Genomic DNA, 26,065 nt, shown 5'->3' on the forward strand with positions numbered 1-26,065 from the left:
GTGACAACAAAAATGTCTCTAGACATTGCCAAATATCCCCTGAAAGGCAGTTTCCCTTGTTAAGAACCACCGAGTTGAAAATAATTTATATTTTGTAGTTGTTGGGTATAGTACTCTATAGTTATCAGTAGGTCATGATGGTTGGTAGAGTTATTCAGATTGTCTGTGTTTTTCTTGATTTTTCCCCCATAGTTTTATATTATTTGCTGAGAAAGTAGTGTTAAAATTTCTAACTATAATTGTGGGATTTGTCTTATTTCTCCCTCTAATTCTGTCAGTTTTTGCTTCATGATTTTTTTTTTACTTTTTAAAAACAACTTTGTTGAGGTGCAATTTAATTACCATGAAATTCATCCATTCAGTGATTTTTTTGGGGGGGGTGATTTGCTAAGTTGTGTAACTATGACCAAAATCCAGGTTTTTTGGGGGGTGGGATTCTTACAGCCATTTACTGCTTTTTTTTTTTTTTACCATCTTTATTGGAGTATAATTGCTTTACAATGTTGTGTTAGTTTCTGCTGTATAACAAAGTGAATCGGCTATATGTGTACATATATCCCCATATCCCCTCCCTCTTGCACCTCCCTCCCACCCTCCCTGCCCCACCCTTCTAGATGGTAACAAAGAACCAAGCTGATCTCCCTGTGCTATGCGTCTGCTTCCCACTAGCTATCTATTTTATGTTTGGTAATGTATATACGTTAATGCTACTCTCTCACTTCATCCCAGCTTACCCTTCCCCCTCCCTGTGTCTTTATTCCTGTCCTCCCCTAGGTTCATCAGAACCACTTTTTATTTTTAGATTCCATATGTATGTGTTAGCATACGGTATTTGTTTCTCTTTCTGACTTCCTTCACTCTTCCTTCAGTCTGTATGACAGACTCTAGGTCCATCCACCTCACTATAAATAACTCAATTTCGTTTCATTTTATGGCTGAGTAATATTCCATTGTATAAATGTGCCACATCTTCTTTATCCATTCATCTGTCGATGGACACTTAGGTTGCTTCCATGTCCTGGCTATTGTAAATAGAGCTGCAATGAACCTTTTGGTACATGACTCCTTTTGAATTATGGTTTTCTCAGGGTATATGCCCAGTAGTGGGATTGCTGGGTCATATGGTAGTTCTATTTTTAGTTTTTTAAGGAACCTCCATACTGTTCTCCATAGTGGTTGTATCAATTTACATTCCCACTAACAGTGCAAGGGGGTACCCTTTCCTTCACACCCTCTCCAGCATTTATTATTTGTAGATTTTTTGATGATGGCCATTCTGACTGGTGTGAGGTGATACCTCATTGTAGCTCTGATTTGCATTTCTCTAATGATTAGTGATGTTGAGCATCCTTTCATGTGTTTGTTGGCAATCTGTATATCTTCACTGGAGAAATGTCTGTTTAGGTCTTCTGCCCATTTTTCAATTGAGTTGTTTGGTTTTTTTTGATATTGAGCTGCATGAGCTGCTTGTATATCTTGGAGATTAATCCTTTGTCAGTTTCTTTGTTTGCAAATATTTTCTCCCATTCTGAGGGTTGTCTTTTCGTCTTGTTTATGGTTTCCTTTGCTGTGCAAAAGCTTTTAAGTTTCATTAGGTCCCATTTGTTTATTTTTGTTTTTATTTCCATTTCTCTAGGAGGTGGGTCAGAAAGGATCTTGCTGTGATTTATGTCAAAGAGTGTTCTTCCTATCTTTTCCTCTAAGAGTTTTATAGTGTCTGGCCTTACATTTAGGTCTTTAATCGATTTTGAGTTTATTTTTGTATATGGTGTTAGGAAGTGTTCTAATTTCATTCTTTTACATGTAGCTGTCGAGTTTTCCCAGCACCACTTATTGAAGAGGCTGTCTTTTCTCCATTGTATATTCTTGCCTCCTTTATCAAAGATAAGGTGACCATATATGCGTGGGTTTATCTCTGGCCTTTCTAGCCTGTTCCATTGATTTGTATTTCTGCTTTTGTGCCCACAATCCAGTTTTAAAACATTTCCATCACACCAATAAGATCCTTTGTATTGGGCAGTTAATCTCTGTTGCAAGCCTTAGGCCGCCGCTAAGCTACTTTCTGTCTTTAGATATTTGCCTTTTTTGGACATTTCATATATATGGAATCACACAAGATCTGGTCTTTTGTGTCTGATATCTTTCACTTACATAACATTTTTGAGATTCATGTGTGTTGTAGCATGTGGTTCATTCCATTTTGTTGGTGAATACTGCTCCAGCTTCATATATTTTTGAGGCTCTGTTATGAGGGACTTCCATATTTTTGATTGTTTTTCTAGTAAATTGACCCAAGTATTAGGAAATACCATTTTTATTTCTCATAATTTTGTCTAAAATCTATTTTCTTATATTAAATAGCCCACTATATATGTATATTAACTCTTTACATAGTATATTTTTTTCCATCCATTTTTTTTCAGCTTATCTGTTTCTTTATATTTACAGTATAGCTCTTGTGGGCAGTGTGTAGCTGGCCTTGCTTTTTAAAAAAATTCAACTCAATTTCTGACTTTTACTTGAAAAGTTTATTACATTAGTGTTTATTATAATCATTGATATGGTTGGGTTGAGGCTCCCATTTTATTATTTGTTTTCTGTTTATTCCCCCGGAGCTTTTTGTTTCTCTCTTCCTCCTTCTCTGCTTTTTAAACGTTTTTCCCTTTTCGGATTATTTGTGTGTGTGTGTGTATTACATTGAACAATTCCATTTTAATTTTCCTCCTAGTATATCTTCGTACGTTGTTTTTTAGTGGTTGCTCTGGAGAGTACAGTATATTCTTCACTCTTCATGGTCCCCATCCAATTAATAATGTTCCATTTCGCATAAGACATAGTTAACTTATAACTGTGTAGGTGCATATTCCTTCCACCCCGACCTACCTTGTCCTTTATGCTATAGTTGCTACATGTATTACATTTACGTATGTTATAACCCCCACAGGACAGTGTCATAATTCCCAGTTTTGATGCTCTTCACTTTTTCTTGAGGATCTGGATTTCCATCTGCTAGCTTTTCCCTTTGGTTTAAAGAATTTCCTGTAACCTTTCTTGTAGTGCAAGTCTGTTAATAATGAATTCTGTTCACTTTTATCTTCATTCTTGAAGGATATATTTATGGGATGCAGGAATTCTGTTTTGATAGCTTTTTCTTTTAGCATACTAAAGATGTTCAGTGTCTTCTGGCCTCTGTAATTTTTGATGAGAGGCCAGCTTCCAACAGAATCATTCTCTTGTAATGTGTCATTTAAAAAAAAAAAAAGTTTATTTATTTATTTATTAGCCATGCCACGCAGCTTGTGGGATCTCAGTTCCCCGCCCAGGGATTGAACCCAGGCCACGGCAGTGAAAGCCTGGAATTCCAAACACTAGGGCACCAGGGAGCTAGCTGTAATGTGTCATTTTTCTCTAGATGTTTTTAAGATTTGCTTTTTTACCTTTGGCTTTCAACAGTTTGACCTTGGCTGGCCTTCTTTGTATTTATCCTGCTTGGTGTTTGTTGAGTATCTTCAATTTATAAATGTATGTCTTTCACCAAATTTAGGGAATATTCAGCCATTATTTTTCAAATCGTTTTTCTGCCCTATTCTCTCTCCTCCCCGCCTGGGACTCCAATTATGTGTATGATATCTAACAGGTTTATTGAGTATCTGTTAATTTTTATTTCAATCTTTCTTTTTTTTCCTTTATTCTTCTCCTTGGATAATTTCCATTGTTCTGTCTTCAAGTCCCCTGGTGTCTCCTCTGTCATCTCCAGTTCTCTGTTAAGTCCATCCAGTGTATTAATTTTTTAGTTCTGGAATTTCCATTTGAGTCTTTTTTTGTTTGTTTCTATTTCTCTGCCGAGATGTCTTATTTTTTGGTTCACTGTGAATATATCTCACTTTATTGAAGATATTTATAAAAGCTTATTTAAAATCATTGTTTGTTACTTCCAACATCTGGGTCATCCCAGGATTGGTCTCAGTTGCCTCCTTTTATTTTAAGAATATCTTCCATTTTCCTGGTTCTTCACATATTGTAAGTTTGGGTCATATCTGGGACATTGAGAATGTTCAGTTTGAGAGACTCTGGGTTCTGCTGTTTTTCTTCAGTTAGTTTTAGCAGGTAGTTATCTTGGTTGGACTCACTTCAAACTGTTTCCTAGGCAGCCGTTTGACTCTTGGGTCATCCCTTTTGTAACCAGCCAGGTTGCTGTGAGTGTACTCTGTGCATGTGTGTGGCTCAGGGGTCAGCCAGAGATGTGGGTAGACAGAGTTGGGGATACTTTCTCAGATTCCTTCCCTTCTTCTCAGTGGACATGGTTTCCCAGGTTGGATTTTCTGGCTCCTAGACCAGAAAGACTGCATTTTCCCCCCTGGATCCCACTAAAGGCTGTGAAACCATGAACTCATTTTTGTAGCTCTTTTCCTCCACGTGTGGACTCCCCATCTGCCTCCATTGCCTTCAGGTAGTTGCTGTTAGTTTATAGTTATTTGAGTTTATACTTTTCTGGAGGAGTGTTGGAAGGGCAGGATCTTAGTCATTACAGAACTTTTGAACTTTCACTTTAGTAAGGGAGAAATAGACAATAAATGAATAAAAATAAAATATACCTACAGACATACCTTGGAGATATTGTGGGTTTGGTTCCAGATCACTGCAATAAAGTGAATATCACAGTGAAGTGAGTCACACACATGTTTTGGTTTCCCAATACATATAAAAGTTATTTTTACACTATATTGTAGTCTATTAAGTGTGCAATAGTATTATGTCTAAAAAATGTACATACGTTAATTGAAAAATACTTAATGCTAAAAAATGATAACCATCATTGAAACCTTCAGTGAGTCATAGTAGTAACACCAAAGATCACTGATTACAGAGCACCGTAAAGCATAATAATAATGAAGAAGGTTTTAAATATTGTGAAAATTACCAAAATGTGACACAGAAACACGAAGTGAGCAAATGTTGCTGCCAGTAGACTTGCTCGACACAGGGTTGCCACAAAACTCCAAATTGAAAGAAACACACTATGTGCCAAGTTCAGTACAAGGAGGAATGCCTGTCATGCTAGTTGTAGTTGTGTTGGTTATATTTGTTGCTTTGTTACAAACTTCCCTAAAACTCTCTGAGACTTAGATCCACTCTGATTCTTTTACTGTAGTTCATGCAACCACGGGTTGGCGGGGGGTCGCCTGATCCAGCCGGCCTGGGCTGAGCCCGTACGTCTGCATTTCAGCTGTCTCACGATGTGTCTGAGGCCGGTGGCAATGGTGCTCCTGTCTGGGCCTGGCTGGGGCACCTTATAGTGAGAACAGCTCTGCTCTGTGGGTCTCTCGTCTTTTTCTAGGAAGCAGTGGGCTAGCCTGGGTTACCCTTCTCATGGTGACGGTGGAAGTGCAGGAGAGCAGTCTCATGTTTCATTTAATGTTTCATTTAATATGATACTCACAGTGTAGTAACCCGTTCCCAACGTTTTGACCATTTTAGGCCATTTTAAATGTTTTTTCCATCCTTGATTTGTTGAATGCTTACTTACTTCTTAAAGCACTTTACATGTATTATCTTATTTCATCCTTACAACAACCTTATGAAATAGATACTCTTACTGCTCCCACTTTACAGATGAGGAAGCTGAGGTACAGAGAGGCTAAGTACCTTGCCTAGTGTCATCCGCTTTATAAGTGGCAGGGACAGGATATGGAGTTGGGCAGTCTGCCAATACCCATTCTTGGGTACACAAATGAAAGTATAAAGGATTGTGTCCACATCTCTGACTATTGGAGTGTTGGGTCATAGGATAGTTGTCTCACTTACAGGAGTATGATTTTTGTTTTGCTGCCAATTGACTGGGCATCTCAAAGTTCCTGCTGGGCTAGTTTGTCCCTCCCACTCCAAGACAGTGAAATGCCAGGCAAGCTGGTGAGCTGCTGGAAGGCAGGCACCACTCGGTGAGCTTTGATAAGTACAGACCCAGAATCGGTGTGGTGTCAGCTGTGCAGGCCAAGAAACAGCCAGGGCTGGGGATGGGTGTGGCTGAGAGCAGTCCAGTCTGCTGGGCCCGTGTGAGCCCAGGCTCCCGGCCAGCTCCAGGTCTGGCTGGTACCACAGACAGCATGGGCGTGTTCTACAAAGGACAACACTTCCTGGGCCAGAGGACAGCTCTGTGTGTGTGTGTGTGTGTGTGTGTGTGTGTGTGTGAGAGAGAGAGAGAGAGAGAGAGAGAGAGAGAGAGACCCTCCAGCCCATAGCACATTCAGCGCCCGGGCCCCCCACACAGTTTGAATGACTAGGCACAGGAGGAAGGGAGTGATTTCTGGGGACTGGCAAGAAGTGCAGACAGCTGAATGGAGGGTGATCATCTGAGCATTAGGTTTTGGTTTTGTTTTTTTTGCGGTACGCAGGCCTCTCACTGTTGCGGCCTCTCCCGTTGCGGAGCACAGGCTCCGGACGCGCAGGCTCAGCAGCCATGGCTCACGGGCCCAGCCGCTCCGCGGCATGTGGGATCCTCCCGGACCGGGGCACGAACCCATGTCCCCTGCATCGGCAGGCGGAGTCTCAACCACTGCGCCACCAGGGAAGCCCTGAGCAGTAGGCTTTTTAAGGCTCTTGTCCTTTTTCCATTTCCATTGTTATCATTCTGCCAGGCTGAGCTATATGGATACCTGTGTGATATTTCCTGCTTTGAAACAGTGGGGGCAATGAATGGACAGGAAGAGAAATCTGGTTGAGTTTTAATTATGAAAAGCCTGAATCAAAGCTGGACACAGATGAGGTTAAATGGAGAATTTAGGATTTTCTCTTGTTCTGGATTGTTTTCAAGGTAACTGGTAGCTAGAGAGTATACAAAGCCATACCTGACTGACTGCAGTTACGGTTTTTGGTTACCTGTAGGTGTTCAAAGTTTTATCTACTTGTCTATTATGTATTTTGTGCCTAATGCTTTTTTTCTTTTTTTTGCTCCAGGTTAGTAGCAAAGATGAAGATTTTCTTGACCTTTCTGTTGATGTGGAGCAGAATACATCTATTACCCACTGTCTAAGGTAACCTCATGAATTCTGACAGTGGTCTGAGCTTTTGATCAGGCTAGTAAGTACATGGGGGGAAAACTCTTGTGTTTCTTCAGGACATAATCTTCCTTTCTGTTAAACGAATATAATCCTATTATTTTCTATTTCTTCTTTCCTAAGAGAGATTTAAAAATAAGTGTATGTGGTCTGGAGAAGAGTCCTGCTGAGGAGTGAGAGGATCAAGTGGAAGTCATTAGTCATTACGTTTAAAAATAAGGTTTTGATCTTTAATATAGATGTGTGCTTTGGGCTCTCATCGGCCTCTCTCCCTCTCACACACAGAGACGCACACAATCACAGAGTCACACAATTAAGTTAAAAAGTGCTACAGATGCCTACCATTACTTTCTTTTTCTAAGCTCATCTATTCTGTTATTTAAAACATTGTGGGAATTCCCTGGCGGTCCGGTGGTTAGGATTTGGAGCTTTCACTGCTGCGGCCGGGGTTCAATGCCTCGTCGGGGAACTAAGAATCCCGCAAGTTGTGCAGCGCGGCCAAAAAAAAAATTATGCACTTTTGAGCTGAGAACCAATGAGGGCATTACCTTTTCCTCCATCTTTCAGCATTGTATGGAGCTCACTTATGGAAAAAAACTTCCTCTTAATTAGGGTTGAGGAAAGGCAAGGAGCCCAGAGTATAAGAGCAACACATTAGTGTAGCTATTGTGCATTGACTCATGTGTTGAAAATGTGCTCAAAGTTGATGTAGGGGCACAATTCCCTTCTCCTGTCCTCACTGTCTTCTCCTCCTTTCGACAAGTGGTCATGAGCGCTTATAATTAGCCCAGCTCTGTTCTGGACACTGGAGGTCAAGGGTGAGCAGCAGGTATGCATCTCATGGCGCTTACAGTCTAGTGGGAATCCATGGACAGGGATCAGTGCTTTGAAGGACATTAAACACGTCTAGAGAGTGCCTGGTATTGGGGGTGCCAGTGTAGACCAGGTGGTCGGGTGGGCCTTCCCATTGCTTATGATACCTCAGCTCAGAGATGTTTTATTGTGTCACTACAAGGCACTATTGATTTTTATTTTTTTGTTTATTTTTTAAAATTTATTCAAGTATAGTTGCTTTACAATGTTGTGTTAATTTCCGCTGTACAGCAAGGTGATTCAGTTATATATATATATACATTCTTTTCCATTATGGTTTATCACAGGATATTGAATATAGTTCCCTGTGCTATACAGTAAGACCTCGTTGTTTATCCAGTCTCTCTATAATAGTTTGCATCTGCGAATCCCAAACCCCCAGTCCATCCCTCCCCCCCTCCCCTCCCTCTTGGCAACCACAAGTCTGTTCTCTATGTCTGTGAGTCTGTTTCCTAGATCAGTTCATTTGTGTCACATTTTAGATTCCACATATAAGTGATACCACATGGTATTTGTCTTTCTCTTTCAAGCCACTGTTGATCTTTATCAGTGGGAATTGTGTAACAGAATTGTTCTATCAGGAGTTCAGGTTACTTAGAACTCTTTAGACTAGATTAAAGAGACTTGCTGTGGCCATTTGGCTGTTAGAAAGTCATTTTTCAGGGCAAAGGCACCAACTCCAACCTGGAAGAGCGTCCTGGTCCATCTGAGGGTCATGTATCGTGTGAGCTGGGGGCTGATTACTCTCCAGTTCCCAGGATTCTGAGCCTACCCTCACCCCTTAGAGTTACTGCAGCACCTCCTGTTGGTCTGACGTTTCATCCCTTGTCTCCAGATGCCTTGGGTCCAGGTGTCTAGGGTATATTTGTTACCTCTTTGTTTGTAAAGCGTTTTGTGGGCCTGGATGGCCTTTCTTTCTTCTGAATGGTTAAGGTTATGGCACGGGCTCCTAATATTCCTGTGAAAAGCAGCCGGTTTTGATTTCCTCCGGGTTTTGTGTTCACAGGGAGTCGAAAAAGGTAAGGTTGTGCCAGCGCCGGTCGTAGGTGAGGGGGAGGGAGAAAAGGTATTACTTGCCCATTTGTGCTTCTTTGAGAAGGGGAGTTAGTTTGGGAGGCTGACTGTTCCCCTCCCCTCTAAGAAATTCTGGGCTGTTCAGAAGGGCAGATGGCAGTGACTATAGCTTTGAGACCAACCAGGTAAAGGGCTAACTCTAGTTAGTTATAATTCCAAACTTTGGGGAACCTTGTTATAAACAAACGTAACCCAGAATTATGTTTCCCCCCGCCCTTTTCTTTTCCTTGGAGAAGTGTATATATTGGCGATGCATACCTGATGAAGGCAGGCTAGAGGCACGTGGAGGCGTTAAAGCAGGATGGGTGGGTACGGAATAGCCTCAGAGTACCTTCTAAACAACATCAGATTCTCATCAGACTGTCAAGGCTGATATTCCTGAAGGGCCTGCCCCACCCCATCTTACCTCATCCTTAAAATAGACCTTGACTGACTTACCCAGACCTGCCCTCATATATGCCTAAGGTCTCACCTCCCCAACATAAAGAGAGGCCCTGCCAGGTGTCGCCATTCACCGCTGAGAGTTCTGTGATGGGGGTGGCAGCTTTCCAGCCTTTCCCAAAAGAACCAAGTGCAGGAGAAAGTTCCAGGGAATAAATGATGCCAGCTGATGCATTAGCCTTTTCTGTTTGAGACAACAGAGGAGGAATGATCGTGATCTTTTTTGGCCCCTCTCATGGTTTAATTTGCTTTGCATTCTTTAGGGTTTCTTTCTCAAACTAGAATTAGGAGTTTTCTTCTTTAACATCATGCCTGCCTATCTCTTCTGATGTGATACTTTATCATTTGTTTTGATTTTGAGAAAAGTTAAAAATCAAGCTAACACTGTAGGATTTAAATGTAAGATCTCTGCCACCTCCTTCCTGAAGGGCTTTAGATGATCAATTACAGTGTGTTTTCAGTGAACTTTTGTCCCAGAGAAATGATGATATAAATGGTGGTTAATTCAGGATACAGGTCTAGAGGAAGCACTAAAGCCATATTGTAGCTGAGCTATGATTCTAATATTTCACATCTCAGCACCGTGTCTTAGGCAGAGCGAGCCATCTGTATCATAGGAGGATACTGAGAAAGTTTTTTTTTTCCTTTTAAAAAGTTCAGGGATGGCCTCAGGCAAAAACTTAAAATACGTGAATTTTATCTTAATTATCCCCCCCATGTCCTTTTCGGTATTTTTTGTCTTTTGCTTCAGGGACTTAGTCCCTCCCTGTGGTTCCTGCACAGAAACCTACCGTTCTCCTCAAAGGGCTCCATGTTCTGAAACCACTCTGCTCTTCCTGTCATGAAAAATTCCCATTCCCCCAGGGCCAGGGAGGTCAGCCTTTTAGTTCTCCCAAAGCTCTATTTTTTAAATTACTCTATTTTTAAAGAAATGTCTTTTCTGTTCATTTTGGAAACTTCCTCTGTGTGCTAAGTTTACACGCATCCCCATCACACATCCATTGCCATATGCTCATCTATTAGTTTCTCTGTTTCCCTCACTTATGTCTTGGTTTTGGTTGTTATTTATATATGGTGCTTGCTAATATCTGACATGTCTTTCTTTTGGATTTCTTTTTTTGACCTTCTTTAATACTCTAGTCAGTAGTTCTCAAACTTTGGTGCATATCAGAATCACCTGGGGAAGTTGGTAAAAATTGAGGCCCAGGCCATATTCGACTTTTGTGAGCCTGGGCATCTATTTTTAATTAATTTTTGTGGGTGGTTTTGATACCACCAGAGTTTGAGAACCCCCGCTCTAGATCTGTGCTACTCAAACAGGGGTCTGTGGACTAGTGCCGTTGACATCACCTGGGATCTCATTAGTACGGCAGCATCTCAGGTCTCCTCCAAGAATGAGTGCGTGACTCAGAGCCTGCGTCTTGACAAGATTTCCCGGTGCATGAGTGCATGTTAGTATTTGCAAAGCACTGGGGACGGTGGCTCTCAGCCCACGCAGCATACTGGAACCACCTAGGGAGCTTTAAGAACAATAGTGCCTGGTTCTACCTGTAGAGATTCTGTTGTAATTAGGCTTGGGGGAGGGGGAGGGGCGATTGAGATTGTTTTTAAAGCTCCCCAGGTGATTCTGATGAGCAGCTGGGTGAACCACTGCTGCAGATTCTAGAACAAAGCTTCCCAGCTGGTGCGCCCCAGAAGATGGGTTACAGGTGCGTGTAGATCCCCTCAGCTTCTGGGAGGCTGGGCAGAGCCTGGAGCTGCCAGAGGAGCAGCCGCATCGGGTACCCCAGCTCATTTCTACGTAGCACCATTATTTTATGTGGGTCATGACATGAAGATTATTGGGAAGCCTAGCTTGAGAATTCTTTTAAATTCAATTTTTTAGCTATTGTGTGGAGTGAAAAGTTAAGATTTTAATTAAAAATGTATCAAACATAGACATTAAACATGGACATGGTAGCTATCTTTACAACCTAGAGCCATCTTACCCAGGAACATAGTTTTTCTCCATTTTTTTCAAGTTTTCTTGTATACATTTCCATTAGGTTTCATAGTTTCCATTTAAAGGTATGTGTTTCGTATTAGATTTGTTCCCAAAGTGTATTTTTAAAAAGTGTTTCATTTCCACTTTGATTCTTTCTAAAGAACTACAAAGGGTTTTGTGCTTTCCCAGTAACCTCTCCTCTGTGCTTTGTTGTAATTTATCCCGTGTCAAAAAGACCTCTCTACTCTCTCCTCTTCTCTTTGATTTTCTCATTGAAAAGTTTCCTCAACCTTTGTTGCCTGCTTTTGTTCCCACAACTGTATAGCATCACCTGACAGATCTGCTCTGCCTCAGTTTCTTGCCAGGGCCACTCTGTTTTCCTAACTTAGCCGCATTTTCCAATTCTCAACTCACAGATGCTCCAAAAGCATCACCCTGTCTCTCCTGTGTCATTGAGCTTCCAGCCAGCTAGGGCTGGGCAGGATGGTGGTTATCTGTGAATCAGGTCTTCACGTTAGGTACCAACTTCTGCTATATTTCTACGTAGTGGGTCTACAAAAACTGCTGGTTTTTTTGGCAGGGGGCGGGGAATAAGAGAGAGTCGAAAGTGTTTAATTCCTTATTTGTTGTTGTGCTTGCCTTAGTTATTCTGATTCTTTAGTTGGATAAAGAGATTTGTCTGTGGTAGACTTTCCAAAAATGTGAATCTCCACCGTCACCCGGGCTCATCCCCCCCTTCTCCTTGGTTGTTCCGTTCCGCCCCAATAAACCGTGTGTGGGCCAAGAAGAGATTTCACATCAGTTACTCCGTGAAGAGCTGGCTAGTGTGCATTCAGCTAAGTTTGAGTCTGTATGAGGCATCAAGCGCTTGAAATCTGGGGGTTGAGTGTAATTGCCTTCTAAATTGTTTCCTTGCTTTTCGACCCCCTCCAGTCCTTCCCCCAGAGCGCTGCCAGAAGTGATCCAAAAAGCACTGTCTGATGCTGTCGCCCCTGCAGAGACCAGTTAGAGAGCCACAGGGTCCACACAGCTTCTAAGAAGCGTGCTCTGTACCTTGCATTCATGCCTTTGGGCCTCAGCCTTCACTCTGTCTGGGACCCTGGACTCTTATTCCCCTGGCTCACTTTCCCTTTTTGCGAACCTGACTCAGATATCACCCCTCGGGGAAACGTCCTGAATAATCCCAGTTCATTTCTCTGTCCTCTGTGCTTTCCCCTGGACTTTATACACACGGTTCTCTCTTTGTTCCTTTGTTCAGCCAACACACGTTATTGAGGGCCGTTATGGGTTGGGCCTGTTCTCAGTGCTGGGGTTCTAGCAGTGAGTGAGACAGACAGGGTCACTGCTCACACAGAGGGGAGGCGGCTGATCCAACAAACAGGAGGATGCTTCAGATAGTGATAAGTGCTCAGAAGAAAACAAGACAGCAGTAGAGTAGGGGCTGGATGGGTTTGGAGAGAGTGGCTGGGGAAGTCCGCTCCAGAGGTGACTTTTAAGCTGAGCTCTGAGCAGTGAGCAGGGCCAGCCATGGAAGCATCTGGAAAGAAGCTGTCAGTGCAGGGGAAATTGCAGCAGCAAATGCCCCGAGGCAGGGAGAGTGTGGCACTCTGGAGCTACACAGAAGGCCAGCCGGCGGGGCTGGAGCAGAGTGAAGGAGATGGGGTGGGGCGGGAGGTGGGTCAGAAGAGCAGTCAGGACTCTGAGGACAGGCGGTCTGTTGGCCATGGTAAGAAATTTGGATTTTATTCCTGATTGCACCGAGAAACTATTGGAGGATTTTAGGCAGGGGAGTCAATCGTGTGAAATGATTTATGTTTAGCCTGCAGTGAACACTAAGTGTTGCCAGCGGCTTCTTGCACATGTCTCTGGTAGACTGTGAGCTATGTGAGGGCAGGCATTCTCTGCGGATCCCCAGCCCCTAGCCCAGGGTACTGTCAGTAGCCACTGGGGAATTTAATGAATGAACAACCTATGTGTTCTCTTGATAAGCTCTGTTTAAGCGGTTGAGTCATTGACACCATGTAAATACCATTTTCTGTTTCATAAATCTGATCATTCTGGCGCTAGGACACTCCCTATGAATAAGGAAATGTCATAGACTTTTTCAAGACTCTGGGGTATTATGATGTTCTGAATGTTACTCAGCCTTTGAAGCAGTACCACAGGAATGTTAAGTAGGATCTCAGTGACCAGAGAAGAATGAAAAGCCATGACATTTAAAAAATGAAAACCATAGGTAGTACAGTAAAACCTCATGATAAGGTGAATACAGATAGAACATCCCAGTGGCATTTGTTCTCAGGAGGCAGGCTGACGTTATCTTCCGGCGTGTGGGGAGGTGGGGAGTAAGGGCTTGGTAGACATCTCCTGATCATCTGGGACTTTCTTAGTTCAATATAAGAGCCACTGAACATGCTTTAAATTTTATTATCTTTACTTTTGTGCTCTTTGAAAATACAGACCACCTGAGACAGACCATTTTTCATTAACCACGTAATAAGGACACCTTGCATTTTGTATGACTGACATTTTTGGACTCGACTTTCAGTGAAATGGTTGGCTTTTACTAGAGTTAGTATTTTTCCATTGTAATTTTTTAAATTTTATTTTGTATTTATTATTTTTTTTTTGCGGTACACAGGCCTCTGTTGTGGCCTCTCCCGTTGCGGAGCACAGGCTCCGGACGCACAGGCCCAGCGGCCATGGCTCACGGGCCCAGCCGCTCCACGGCATGTGGGATCCTCCCGGACCGGGGCCCAAACCCGTGTCCCCTGCATCAGCAGGCAGACTCCCAACCACTGTGCCACCAGGGAAGCCCTCCATTGTAATTTTATTTCCAATTTACAGGTACTCTCTGTTAAACCCTGAGTTTTTTTTCTGAATCAGTTGGAAATCCTGATTTAGATCTATCTATGTCCCATTAAATAAAGCTATACTTGAAAATCTCTCGTGGTGAAATCATAACCCAGCCCAGTGGACATACATCATAGCACCTGCTTCTAAGAAGGATCTTTTCTCATTACTTCTTTCCCCACATTCACTTAAAAATTACCCTACAGGTAATTGGGGGTTTAAAACATGGTAAACTGAGTGCATTTTGGACTTCTTTTAAGTTGAAAATATTTTTCTCTGCAGAGACTTCAGCAACACAGAAACACTGTGTAGTGAACAGAAGTATTATTGTGAAACGTGTTGTAGCAAACAGGAAGCCCAGAAAAGGTACGTAAAGGGTTTAGCTCAGGGGGTGGCTTTGTGTCGTCAGAAGGAACCAGACAGTGGAGCCCGACAGATCTGATTTTTGAATCCCAGTTCCATGGGCTTGTAGCCAAGTAGCTTTGGAGAAGTCAGTTACCTTCCTCACTGGTAAAATAGGATAAGAATGCCTACCTGGGGAAGTTGCCCTTTCGTCTGATTGTTCATTCATTCATTCAACGTGCCAGATACTTGTGCTGGGGAAACAAGTGGTGAACCAGCATAAGCACTCTCCTCTTGGGGTGAAAGACAAATTATAAAACGGATTGGGCATAGTGCCTAACACATAGTGGTCACCCGATAATATTGTTAGTGTTGCCTAAATATTGGAACTTCTTATTTAGAAGATAGGCAAAAAAGAAAAAAGAAAAAAATCATTTAATAAGGAATCATGAGGAAATCAATATCATCAGTTTGTGGATAGGTGATAAGAAAGTTATCATATTCTGAGTTGATACAGGACCCAGAGTTGCCCATCTTTTTTACCAGCACCAGCCAGTTCCAGCTCTTGGACAGTGTGAAATAGCCAGTCCTTCCCTGTATTCTGTCACCCAGAAGCCAAGAAACTTGACATTTTAATTATCCTGTGAAGCCTTACTGTGAGTTAAGTTTACCCTGCCCATGGTTGTGGTATATTCGGGGTAACTCACAGACGCCCATTCCTGCCGCCTAAAACCCTCAGGGGTCTAGAACCGAGGTCGAAATAGTTTCTCTGCCCAGTCTCCCAGCCCTCCGTCCTCAGACATGCACGTCTTTTCTTGGTGCATCAAAACTTAAGACAGGTTAGTCACTGTGGTGGCAGCAAGTTAGCACTTGCTAGTGGTCGAGGAACTCACCTCTGCTCCCACCCATGTAATCTAGGTCTTCCTATGGGGCATGAAGGTGTTTTCTGTTTAGCCCTGGAGGTTTATACATTAAAATGTCGTGTTCCTGAATAATACAGGGTTCACTATAAATCTAATGTTTCTGCTGATGTTGTTATTTTGCTTATTTTTATGAACAGGGTTTTTACTCCATAGATTTCTGAGTGATATTCTCTTAAAATTTGTCCTTTACAAATAATATGCATTGAAAATGTGCACTAGTTGAACAGCATTTACACTGATTCAGGACCTTCATAGAGGGGGGTCCTGGAAGGCAACCAGAAAATCCTCTATCCTAGCAGAGTTATCCACGTAAAACTGGTCTTTGTGACTTCCTACCGAGGAATATTAATGGTCATCTAGTGAAAAAAGCTTTCCATGTTTATGTAAGTTGGCGAAATGCTGCATCAAACACAAAAGAAAATCCTTTTCTGCAGCATTTCTCAAATCCCTCAGTATGCCAATGTGCGAGGAGGAACTTCAGAATAGAAGGCAGCATTGTGCAGACTTGGCCCCAGAAACCCCACATCCGTTAACATCTCCGGGGCTCTCATGAGCCTGTTTGGGTAAATGTAGCCCTAAGCCAACCCTTGCGTTCACAAGCGAGGAACCTGAGAGCCAGAGAAGGGAAACCACTTGCCCAGAAGCACAGGGGTAGGGAGGGAGAGTGGGCCCAGCATGCCTGGTTACCTGATGGCCCGCAGTGGGCAGTATCTGAGGCATCCCTGCTGGTCGGTCCTCAGAACCTGTGCGTCCAGACTGCACCTTTCCGCTTGTCCTCTCCCCAACCTCCTTCTCTCAGAAACTCTCCCCCCTCGTCTCCATTATCTCAGGGTGAGGGGGTTTGTCCAAATACTGTTCTCCCTGGGAGGCAGAGGGCAGTGATGCAGAGCAATTGCACATATTTTCATTGGTACGGAAGTTCTGGGATGTCTCCTTTGACCAAACAGAGACACCTCCCCCGCCCCCGTAGTGCTTTTCTCTGCTGGCTAGGCTCCAGCTAGCCGAGCCTGTAGAAGTCAGCTCTGCGTAAGCGAGCATCCTTTCATTCTTGCGAGTGGTTTGGCCGTTTGCTGGTTTGAATTTTGTTGGACCCCTCCTGCTCTCCATTTGTGCAGGTGGCGTTGTATTCTCTTCCTCTCATGGGGGTTGGCTACCACTGATTTTCTACGTCATGGTTTCTTAGGATGAGAGTCAAAAAGCTGCCCATGATTTTGGCCCTGCACCTCAAGCGATTCAAGTACATGGAGCAGCTCCACAGGTACACCAAGCTGTCTTACCGGGTGGTCTTCCCCCTGGAACTGCGGCTCTTCAACACCTCCAGCGACGCGGTGAACCTGGACCGCATGTACGACCTGGTCGCGGTGGTGGTCCACTGCGGCAGGTGAGGGCAGGTGGGGAGCGCGGCGTGGGAGAAGCGGGAGGGCTGTTCCCGGGCCAGGTGGACCCCGCCGCACCCTTCCCGGCTGGTGAGACTCAGCGGTAATGGTGCTTTGGGGAGTCTCCTCCAAGCTCTGGTTTATCTGTCACCTCAAAATTAATCTAAACGTACATACATAAAATAAGGTAATAAAAAATAAATTTAAAAAGTAAAAAATAAAACAGTTGCGTTATAATAAAAATAATCTAAACGTTCTCTCATAAGGGAAATACTAAGTCTCCATTGGATATAAATGACGCTTATGGAGTTTGAAATCACATGGAGAAAGAAACGTTTATGCTATGATTTTAATTAAGAAACCAGGTTACACGTATAGTATGATCTCAGAAGTGGTTTAAGATGTGTGAATAAAGACTGGAAGCAGTAGATGGAATTTAAAAATTTTTTGGCATTTTGAATGATTGAAATGTACTCTTAACAAATATTCTTTATTCAGTTTTTAGTCTTTCCCCAATATTCTATAATAAGTACATAATCAGAAAAAAAGGGAGTAAGAGAGAGGGCCCCTCGATGTAGAGAAGCAAAGTGTCTTTGCTGGAAGTCTTTTGAGGAAGTATTTTGTATTCCGTAATTTGGTGTAAAGCCTGGAAAAGTCTGCCGGAAATTCACCTCTTTGCTATCCTTTGCTCGCTGGGACGGGTTTGTGTCCCCTCCCTGGGATCGGCACGCCGTCACCCTTATAGGTTTCAGGTTAGGGCCTGTCACAGAGCAGGTGTCTTTTCCTCTCCATTCTCCTGGATTGGGTTGTGGTGAACAGACCATTACCAAGAGGATGCGTGGTTCCCTGTGGAGGGATGGATGGATTGATTTCTTGCCCTGTACTGAGTGGATGGTATCAGAAACTGTGGCTTCACATCTGAAGCACCTCATGTTTTGTCCCATGCAGAGTAACTTTAAGTCATGGGTTATTGCCTTACATTCTCAGAAAGTTGTATTTGTCGGTCAGTTGTAAGCCATCTTTCTGTTTCCCCTGAAGAATACTTCTAGCGGTTCATTCTTGTAAAGAACAGAGGGATTCAGCGATCTGGAGACTAGCCATGAACGCTGGGTCGGGAGGAGGTCTTGGGGGCAGGCAGAGCCTGGTACCTGGAGGGTCTCTGGTGGCCGAGGTGGGCAGTGTGGACAGGAGGTGGAGGTGCATGGGGTACGCAGGGGTTTTCAGTATGGATCTCTGTGGGTGCTGACTCTGGTCCCTGGGAACGCTGGTGAGGGCAAGGCAGAGACCCACTTATGAGAACTGGGGGACAAGTAGGAGGTTGAGTTCTAGAATAGTCAGTGTCTGTACCTGGGGCACAAGGTCAGAGCAGCCCTGGCAGCAAGGCTGAGCTGGTGCCAAGTCACGCATGCTACTAATGAGGATTCTTTAAATTCCTCCCCACTAGAGGTGGAATTGTTCCCATACACGGAGCAGGTGGCTTCTGGCCGTGGGCTCTGGAAAGCTCTGAGGTTAGGGAGCTCAGCCCTTCTTGTGCCAGGACCCCCAGCCCACAGTTGCCCCAGGTGCACAGCCTCCTTCATTGATTTCTCCTGCAAGCATTTTTAAACCCTTGTTTCCTGGGTTCCGTAGCAAGATCTGAAGTTACAGCAGTGAACGGGACACACAGGGGCCCTACCCTCACGAAGCTGGGCATCTAGTGGGAAAGACAGATAGTTAATAAGTAAACGCACCAGGCTGCTACCACCAAAACCAAACCACCGCAAAATCACTTTATGATTTTGATTAGTGCTATGAGGAACGATCGGGGCAATGACAGAGAGCAACGGAGACACCTCTTTAGGGAAGGTGGTCGGCAAAGATTTACCTACCGAGGTGACATTTGAGCTGAGGCCTAAGGAATAAAAAGAGCCGAGAAGGCAAACATGGGTGAAGGCAGTTTCAGGCAAGCTCCAGCGGGCACAGCACCGAGATGGGAACGGTGACGTGTATGAAACAGAGGAGGCCTGTGGGCTGGAGCTCGGGGGGAGGGGAGAGAGTGGCCTGACAAAGGTGCGAACAGACCCTTTGGGGCATGCTGTATTTAAAGAAAGCAAGCTAAGGCAAATGCAGCTTTCCAATTTTGATGGTGCGTCGAAAAAACAAAACAAAACTCTAGATTTAGAGTTAAAAATACCCTCAGTTGTGCAGACCCAACTACATAGTAGCAGCTGTTTGGTGGTTCTTTCTGCTTTGTGTAATGTATCTTTTTGTTTTCGTGCTTGTTATTATACATTTTAGTGTCACATCTTTCTAAAACTTGAACCAGATCACGTCATTCCTTAAAATTCCCCAGTGTCTTCCTGGCTCACTCACAGCAGAGTCCAGAATCTTCGCCGCGATATCCCATTCCCGTCCCTCCTTCACCCCGGGCTCACTGGACTCTGGCTGCCTTGCTGTTGGGGGAACACGCCAAGAACTATTCCCACCCCTACGCCTCCCCCAGACCTTTGCACTTGCTCTTTCCCATTCCCGACACTTCCATCACGTGGTCACGTGGCTTCTCTCTCTCTCTCTCTCTCTCTCTCTCTCTCTCTCTCTCTCTCTCTCTCTCTCTCCCTCTCCTCTCTCTCTCTCTCTCTCTCTCTCTCCCCCCCCCCCTCTCACTCACACACACACACACACACACACACGCCCCTTCCCCTTCCGTCAGGGAAATTCCTTCTGTTCAACTCTCCTGTCATCAGAGAGGCCTTCTTTCACCACGTTATATCAAATACCGCCTTCCCTCTGTCGCTCACCAGCCCATTGCTCTGCTGTATTCTTCACGGCACTTGCCACCAATTGAAATATATTTGTATTTTAGTTTGTTTATTACCTCTCCAACCCTCATCTCAAGCGAGTGGGGCTTTGTTTCCTTTTCTGCTTTTTAGCCCGACAGCCAGGATGGGTCTGGCACATAGTGGGTGTACCAAAATTATGTGTTAATATTCGTTGAATTTGAATGTCTGTTTCCCCCAGCAGATTGCGAGTCCTTAGAAGACTAAGATGAGGTTTTTCTCATCTTTCTCTTATGCCCAGCACAGCTCCGGCCCCTGGGTGTCCCTCCGTGAGTTATGGACAAAGGAATGTGGAAATAGACATATATACCAAGTTCTCTGTCCTGAAGATAGAGGGTTTTTTCCCCTAGTAAATCACTGCATGTAGAGAGCTACATAGAGTTTTATGGAGAAATAAATGTTAACTTGGTGACTTTCTTTGTTCTTTTCCAGTGGTCCTAATCGTGGGCATTATATTACTATTGTGAAAAGTCATGGCTTCTGGCTTCTGTTTGATGATGACATTGTAGAGGTCGGTATGCAGATGATTGTATCAGAGAGAAGTGGGGCAGAGACGGTGTTTGGGGATGTGTGTGTGTGGACATTTTCTAAAGTAGGCCTGTTTTCCCATAATCTGACTTGAAAACAACTTACATTTCTCTCAAAACTAAATTCTGCTGCTCCCCATTTTCTCTGGAAGGGGAGAAGGGGTGTGATCGTGGACTCATCAATACTGCGTTCTTGTTAACTGATTAGCCGTAGACGTGGGATCTCTTTGCCGCCCATGTGTAAGTCCTGTTTCCTACAGTGACTAAAGCCCTCTCTGGGACCAGATAATAAACTTCAAAGTTCTATTAAAATTCTTTTATTGTACCAAATTTTTCTTGTATTGATTATTATTTTAAAATAAATATTTTTTCAATCTGTTAAACCTGGAAATCTTTATATGATACCAAAGTATTCCACATATTCATTTTGTTTTAAAGGAATACTAGCTGGAGAGAATTCCACACTCAAAGACGTGGTCTCTTTTAGCCCACTTAAGGTAGCACTAAAGGGAAGAAACTCTGATGGCCTGAAAGAATTAAGGTTATTCCCAAGAGCTCCCCCAGTTTACCATTTGAAAGATGCAAGTCCTGGCTTCTTCCAAGAGCGCCCACCTATGGTTGCTGATAGATTAAAGGGTGGCTTTCTTCCCCAACGATATGCAATGTATGTAATCATGTCCCTCTGTCAGGTCTGTGGAGCTATCCATTTGCTATTGAAAGTTCCCAATTTTATGATAGTGTTTCTTACATTTTCTTGTGCATTCCATTAGTGTTTCTTTCCTTCTCCCAGGAATCATGTTAAACCGTTGTATTGTTTTCTCTTTTGCTTGCAGAAAATAGATGCCCAAGCTATTGAAGAATTCTATGGCCTGACATCAGATATATCAAAAAATTCAGAATCTGGATATATTTTATTCTATCAGTCAAGAGAATAACTTAAAGGACTGTGGGACTAATTCGAGTGGGGAAATGTTCAAAGCACTCTTACCTGGTTTCACTGCAGACGTCCCTCTTCCCCAGCGGCCCACCAGCGGCGTGGCTCCGAGTTCAGGGGTCTGGCTGTGTGACTCTCCCCCTTCGTTTTTCTACATGCAGCACTACTCGTGGTTTTATGTTAGTCTGAGGTAGAGTAACTGCAATCAGATTGTAGTAAGTTTTAGATGAATAACATTTGCTAATTTTAGGATCAGGTACATGCCATGCCACTGGCTGTGTCTGGCTGAATTAGAATGACATTTCCTATGAACGTCGACAGTCTTTTTGGGGTCTTTGCTCATCTTCCTAAATGGCTTCCGGGGTCTCCTTTCAATGCATTCCTTTAACTTGTCCCTGGAAACACCGCTTCCCGTTTTTAGCTTCTCTGCCTCTTTTCTGACAGAAGGACAGAAGAATGGGGTAGATACTCACCTTTTAGAGCTGCAACTATAGCTTTAAGTTTTGCCAGTGAAAATGTTTAAAAGTGAGTAACCTCGAAACTGAATTCATCCTCCGGGTGGAACAGGGTGAACAGAAGCCGTTCGTGGTTGCTAGCGGCTGCCCGGGGCTGAGCTCACCCAGCCATGAGAATTCCAGAGGCTGAGGAGGTGTGGGGCTCAGGGCAGGCAAAGGCAAGAGGAGGTAGCTTTTGTGCACAGTGGAAAGTTGCTTTTCTTATCTTTCTACCAAAACCAAGTTTCAGGAAAATAGCTCTATGCTCTTTGTTTTTAGTGATGCTTTTCTTCTGTCCTGTGAGTTGTATCTCCTTTATCCGGCGCTGCTAAGCTTCCCAAGGTATCTTTCCGATCCTACTGGTGTTTCGCAGTCAGTGGTGGCAGAGCTGAGACACCACAGGGACTGCCTTGCGCCCAGCTCTCCTTAGCTAGGCAGCACCAACACCGTCCTTTCCCAGGAAGAACGAAGGCTCTGCACCTTTCCTCCCATCAGCCACATTGTACAGCTGTTCACGTTTTAGCATTTCAGTCTGTGTACTGAGGCCCTGGCAAGTTCCAGGGCTAACATGGAACCTTCCCTACAGGAGATACTGGAGTTAGCTGGGGATGCAAGTGGGTCAAAGGAAGTGTCAGTGGGCGGGTGGAGGGATGAACAAAATGGTGGCGTTTCTTTGGCTCAGACTCCCAGGATGCTTGACAAACGGAGTTTTTTGGAAGAACCTCATCTCACCGTAGTTACTTTTTGTTACGTATGTATTTATTAAATCTTTTGAGTATTGGCACCTTTTATTAAAAGGGTCGATACAGTGTTTTGCTGTTGAGCTGGTTTTTGGTTTCCTACAAATGTTATGAGTTGTAGATCTTGGCTTCCTTTGGGAAGACAGTTGACTTCCATGCGCTATAATATACTGTGAACCTGTTATTTTGTTACCTAATAAATCAGCGAAGGAACATGCAAACTTGTGGCATAATGTGAACTAAAATTGAAATTGAAAATGTTACTGGCCATTTTGCGACAATTAAGAGCATAGCACTTTATCTAGATGAAAACTGGATTTCTTATCTTTGAAGTATCTTGAACTGTTTGTCGCTCACAACTTACATAAGCATGCCAACACTTCATCTGTTCATGCTTGAAGTGAAATGTTTTACTTTTCACTGGAGAAGACAAAAGCAGGGTGATCTTCATGTTATTGTTTTATAAAAGTGATGAAAATATACCTTGCCTTGTTTAGAGGTGAATTCATATTTATAAATAGTTTGTCTTTTTTTCCTCCACAAAACTTATGCAGTAATGGCGTACCTGGAAGGTGTGTTTTTATTCTCTTTTAAGGAGAGACACTTTCCAGTTGAAGGTGACTGTTAGAGGGAACTGTTTGTACTATACATAAACCATATATTTGACTGCAGGTTGCAAAGTTTAAAAAAACCCTGATTGATCCCTAATATATTTGGAACTGATACATGAGAAAAACTATGAAAATTATCTTTGAAATGACTCTTGAAGCTAATTTATTAGAAAAAAAATTTCAGTTGGAAGTCTAAGGAAATAATATCTGAATGCTAAGTCATAGATTCATTTTTTTTTTTTTGATGTGTAAAAAGTTTTTCCCAGTGACTTAACTGAAATAATGCCTTTTAGTAGAAAAGGTCAGTTAAAATTCAATATTCACGGATAAATTCTTGGACTAAAAAAATAAGTATCGAAGCTAACACAGAGACACTAAAATGGTTGTGTGTTGCAGGAAAAGAAGATTGAAAAAAAGACCAAAACACACTTATCCGCCAACACTCCATCAGTTTTTTAAACTTTAGAGCTATCTGGGAACTTCTTCCCCCTTCCTCTTTACTAAACGAAAGAAACACGAGGCAGCTACATTTCCCCCTCAGTCATTTCACTTTGTGTGAAGACTAGAGCACATAAACACTTCTTTATTTTTCATCCCTCATTCATTGTGTGAAGCAGAGATGGTGTGGGATGTGTGAGACCATTCTGAGGTCAACAATAGCACAAAGGCTCAGCAATATTCCCTCAAGTGGCCAGGGTTTTTGTGTGTCGTTTTCTGGCAGGAGTGAGCAGGCCTGCTGTATTCCTTTTAACTGCTGGGTGTTTTAAAATAAGTTGCAGTGTTTTCCACCTTAAAAAGAGAAGGAATATTTGCTTTATTGGTTACTTCTTGTTTAACATCTAGATTATGTTACAGTGTGATAAAACCTTCATTTGTTTGAAAGTCCATGTTGGTAGAATGCCGACGCCCAGTCCTGTTATTCTGATGCGTTTTCCATTCCGAGGCAACACGAAGTGGGCTGGTTTGAAGAGAGCCAAGGAGCAGCCCAAGAGGGTGGTGCTTTGACTAGGAAACCAGTCATATTGGTTTTATAGCCTGGTATATTTTGGCTTTCAGATGAAATGGGGAAAAAAATGACGGAAATGGTCCCTGTGCGTTTATTTTCATGGATACCCTTAATTTTCATGGGCATGCCTAACAATGAAACTATGTTCTAACTGGGGCTTAGGGCTTATTTTAGATATTGGAGTGTAGCTTTATTACAGATGGATTTTATCTTTAAACATTGCATTTTGATCAACTTTGTATATTCATGTGTATTAAAATATTGTGCACTAAATGTTTTGCCCTCGTTTGCTATTATATGGTCAAGGCATTTATCAGCACTAGTGTGATTAACTCATGTAAGTGGCATGGGTCAGGGAAAATGATTTCCTATGTTTCTGCCTAATTAAATTTGTTTTTCGGTATTGCATTAATTTATTTTGGCTTCCATTTCTGTATAACCAAAAGAGTTACTGTATTTGTGTGGCATTCATTTATTTGACTTTGTTGCTAAAAATTTTTTTTTTAGTTTTTATTTAAAATAATCTGTACCTTTTTTTTTTAATGTAACCAATTCAAGCACTTTAAGCAATAATGTCAATCTTGTGAAACTTCAATCAGTTTAACACCCTGCCTCTAAAATTGTTGGCAAAAAATAAATAAATAAAGAGGAATTCTCTTCCTAGAGAATTCTATCTCGGTAGCATTATACACATGGACTTAAAATCCTTTTCATAAAATGTGAGTCATTGGTAAGCCTCCTGTCCAGGTAATCATTACAAACCCAATTTTGAAGCATTGTAGAGAATATTCTGGTCATTGTAATAATGGACGTGTAATAATAACGTACTGTCCACGTTCATAAAGTTAGTGTTCTGGAGATATCTCACCTCTTTTCTGATTGAGAAAGATCAGCACAATTAATCCAGAAACCTTTGTCTGGGGAAGAGCAAACTGAGACTATCAGTGAAAAAAAGTATTAGGGTAGGTATATTAGGCATCACAGTGAATTGCTTAGCAGCGATTTTGCATAGAAAATACCCTTTACCAGTTACGAAATAAAAGATCCATTCCCAAAATAAGAAAGTGGCTTCCAGCTCTTTGATCCCATCAGCATTTGGTTTCTAGGAAAGGGTAGGAGTGCGGTCCGGGCCCTGGTGTACTGCCAGCAGCCCCAGGCTTCTGGGCGGGGTCTGAGCTGCAGTGACCCCAGCGGGGTGCGCACCGCTCCTTCCATTGGCCTGCCAGAAGCGGACCAGTGCAGGCCCATGTTCTAAGGTCTCAGAGCGTGGCCCTCCCAGGGCTGAGACTCAAGCTTGCTGTTAAAATGTGTAAGGCTCTTCTTCCCCCCTAACCAGTCACTTCAAGGGGTCCGTGTGGGGACAGGAGATTGTCATTTGAATGCATTTTCCTGGGCCCAGTGATGGGAATAAAACCCCACAGACCAAGAGCGAGGCAATATGCCTTGAAGTCTCCCAGTTTGCATCCATCTTCTCCCAGGGCAGCTCAGTTGAACCTGGCTGAGCTGGGACAGGCTTGCTGGGGAAGAGCCTGCATCCACCATGACGGCCATGGGAATGGAAGACTTCAGGAAAAAGGGGTTTTCTTTTCTCGGCCTTCTGTTGTCCATCTGTCCTATAGGGCTTATAGGATAGGCCCGTCACCGCCAGCATGACACAGTTTCTGGGGAATGAAAAGAGTTGCCCATTTCTCCAAATTTCCCTCCCTCTGTTCATTGGGACTTAAAACCCCTTGAACAGAGAACGAAGCTTTCCATTTCCATGCCTTGTATCCCCACGAAGATAAAAAAAGCTTGCTAAGTCATTCCCCACCCCCCATCCCCGAGGGAAGACTTTGACTGTGGAGATGGTACTCAGACCTCTTAGACTTGTCCTAGAGATGCCCCAGGTGGAGAGATTTTTAATTAAGCCATTATTTAGCACCTGTTATATGCTAGGCAAGGGGACAGGAGTTGGGGGATAAAAAGGTGAAGCATCTAGGATCCCTCTTCTAGTTTCCTCCCTCAGAGAAAAAAGGT

At 43.2% G+C, this 26,065-nt stretch overlaps 1 protein-coding gene across 3 annotated transcripts in view; it reads left to right on the top strand.

The window, feature by feature from the left end:
* Positions 1-23,549, top strand: part of USP46 (ubiquitin specific peptidase 46) — a 61,104-nt gene extending 37,555 nt beyond the window's left edge. Inside the window, exons 5-9 of one of the 3 annotated variants that reach the window (XM_060012559.1) lie at positions 6,955-7,031; positions 14,563-14,646; positions 16,729-16,926; positions 20,170-20,248; positions 21,098-23,549. In XM_060012559.1, the coding sequence (XP_059868542.1) occupies positions 6,955-7,031; positions 14,563-14,646; positions 16,729-16,926; positions 20,170-20,248; positions 21,098-21,199 (540 nt within the window). In that variant the 3' untranslated portion in view covers positions 21,200-23,549. Of the gene's footprint in view, positions 1-6,954; positions 7,032-14,562; positions 14,647-16,728; positions 16,927-20,169; positions 20,541-21,097 lie in introns of those variants that run through there. The other 2 variants (XM_060012558.1, XM_060012561.1) reach the window with 2 other exon arrangements.
* The last annotated feature ends 2,516 nt before the right edge of the window (positions 23,550-26,065 follow it).

Source organism: Delphinus delphis, chromosome 5 (genome assembly GCF_949987515.2).
Source record: "Delphinus delphis chromosome 5, mDelDel1.2, whole genome shotgun sequence".
NCBI classification, from domain to species: Eukaryota; Metazoa; Chordata; class Mammalia; order Artiodactyla; family Delphinidae; genus Delphinus; species Delphinus delphis.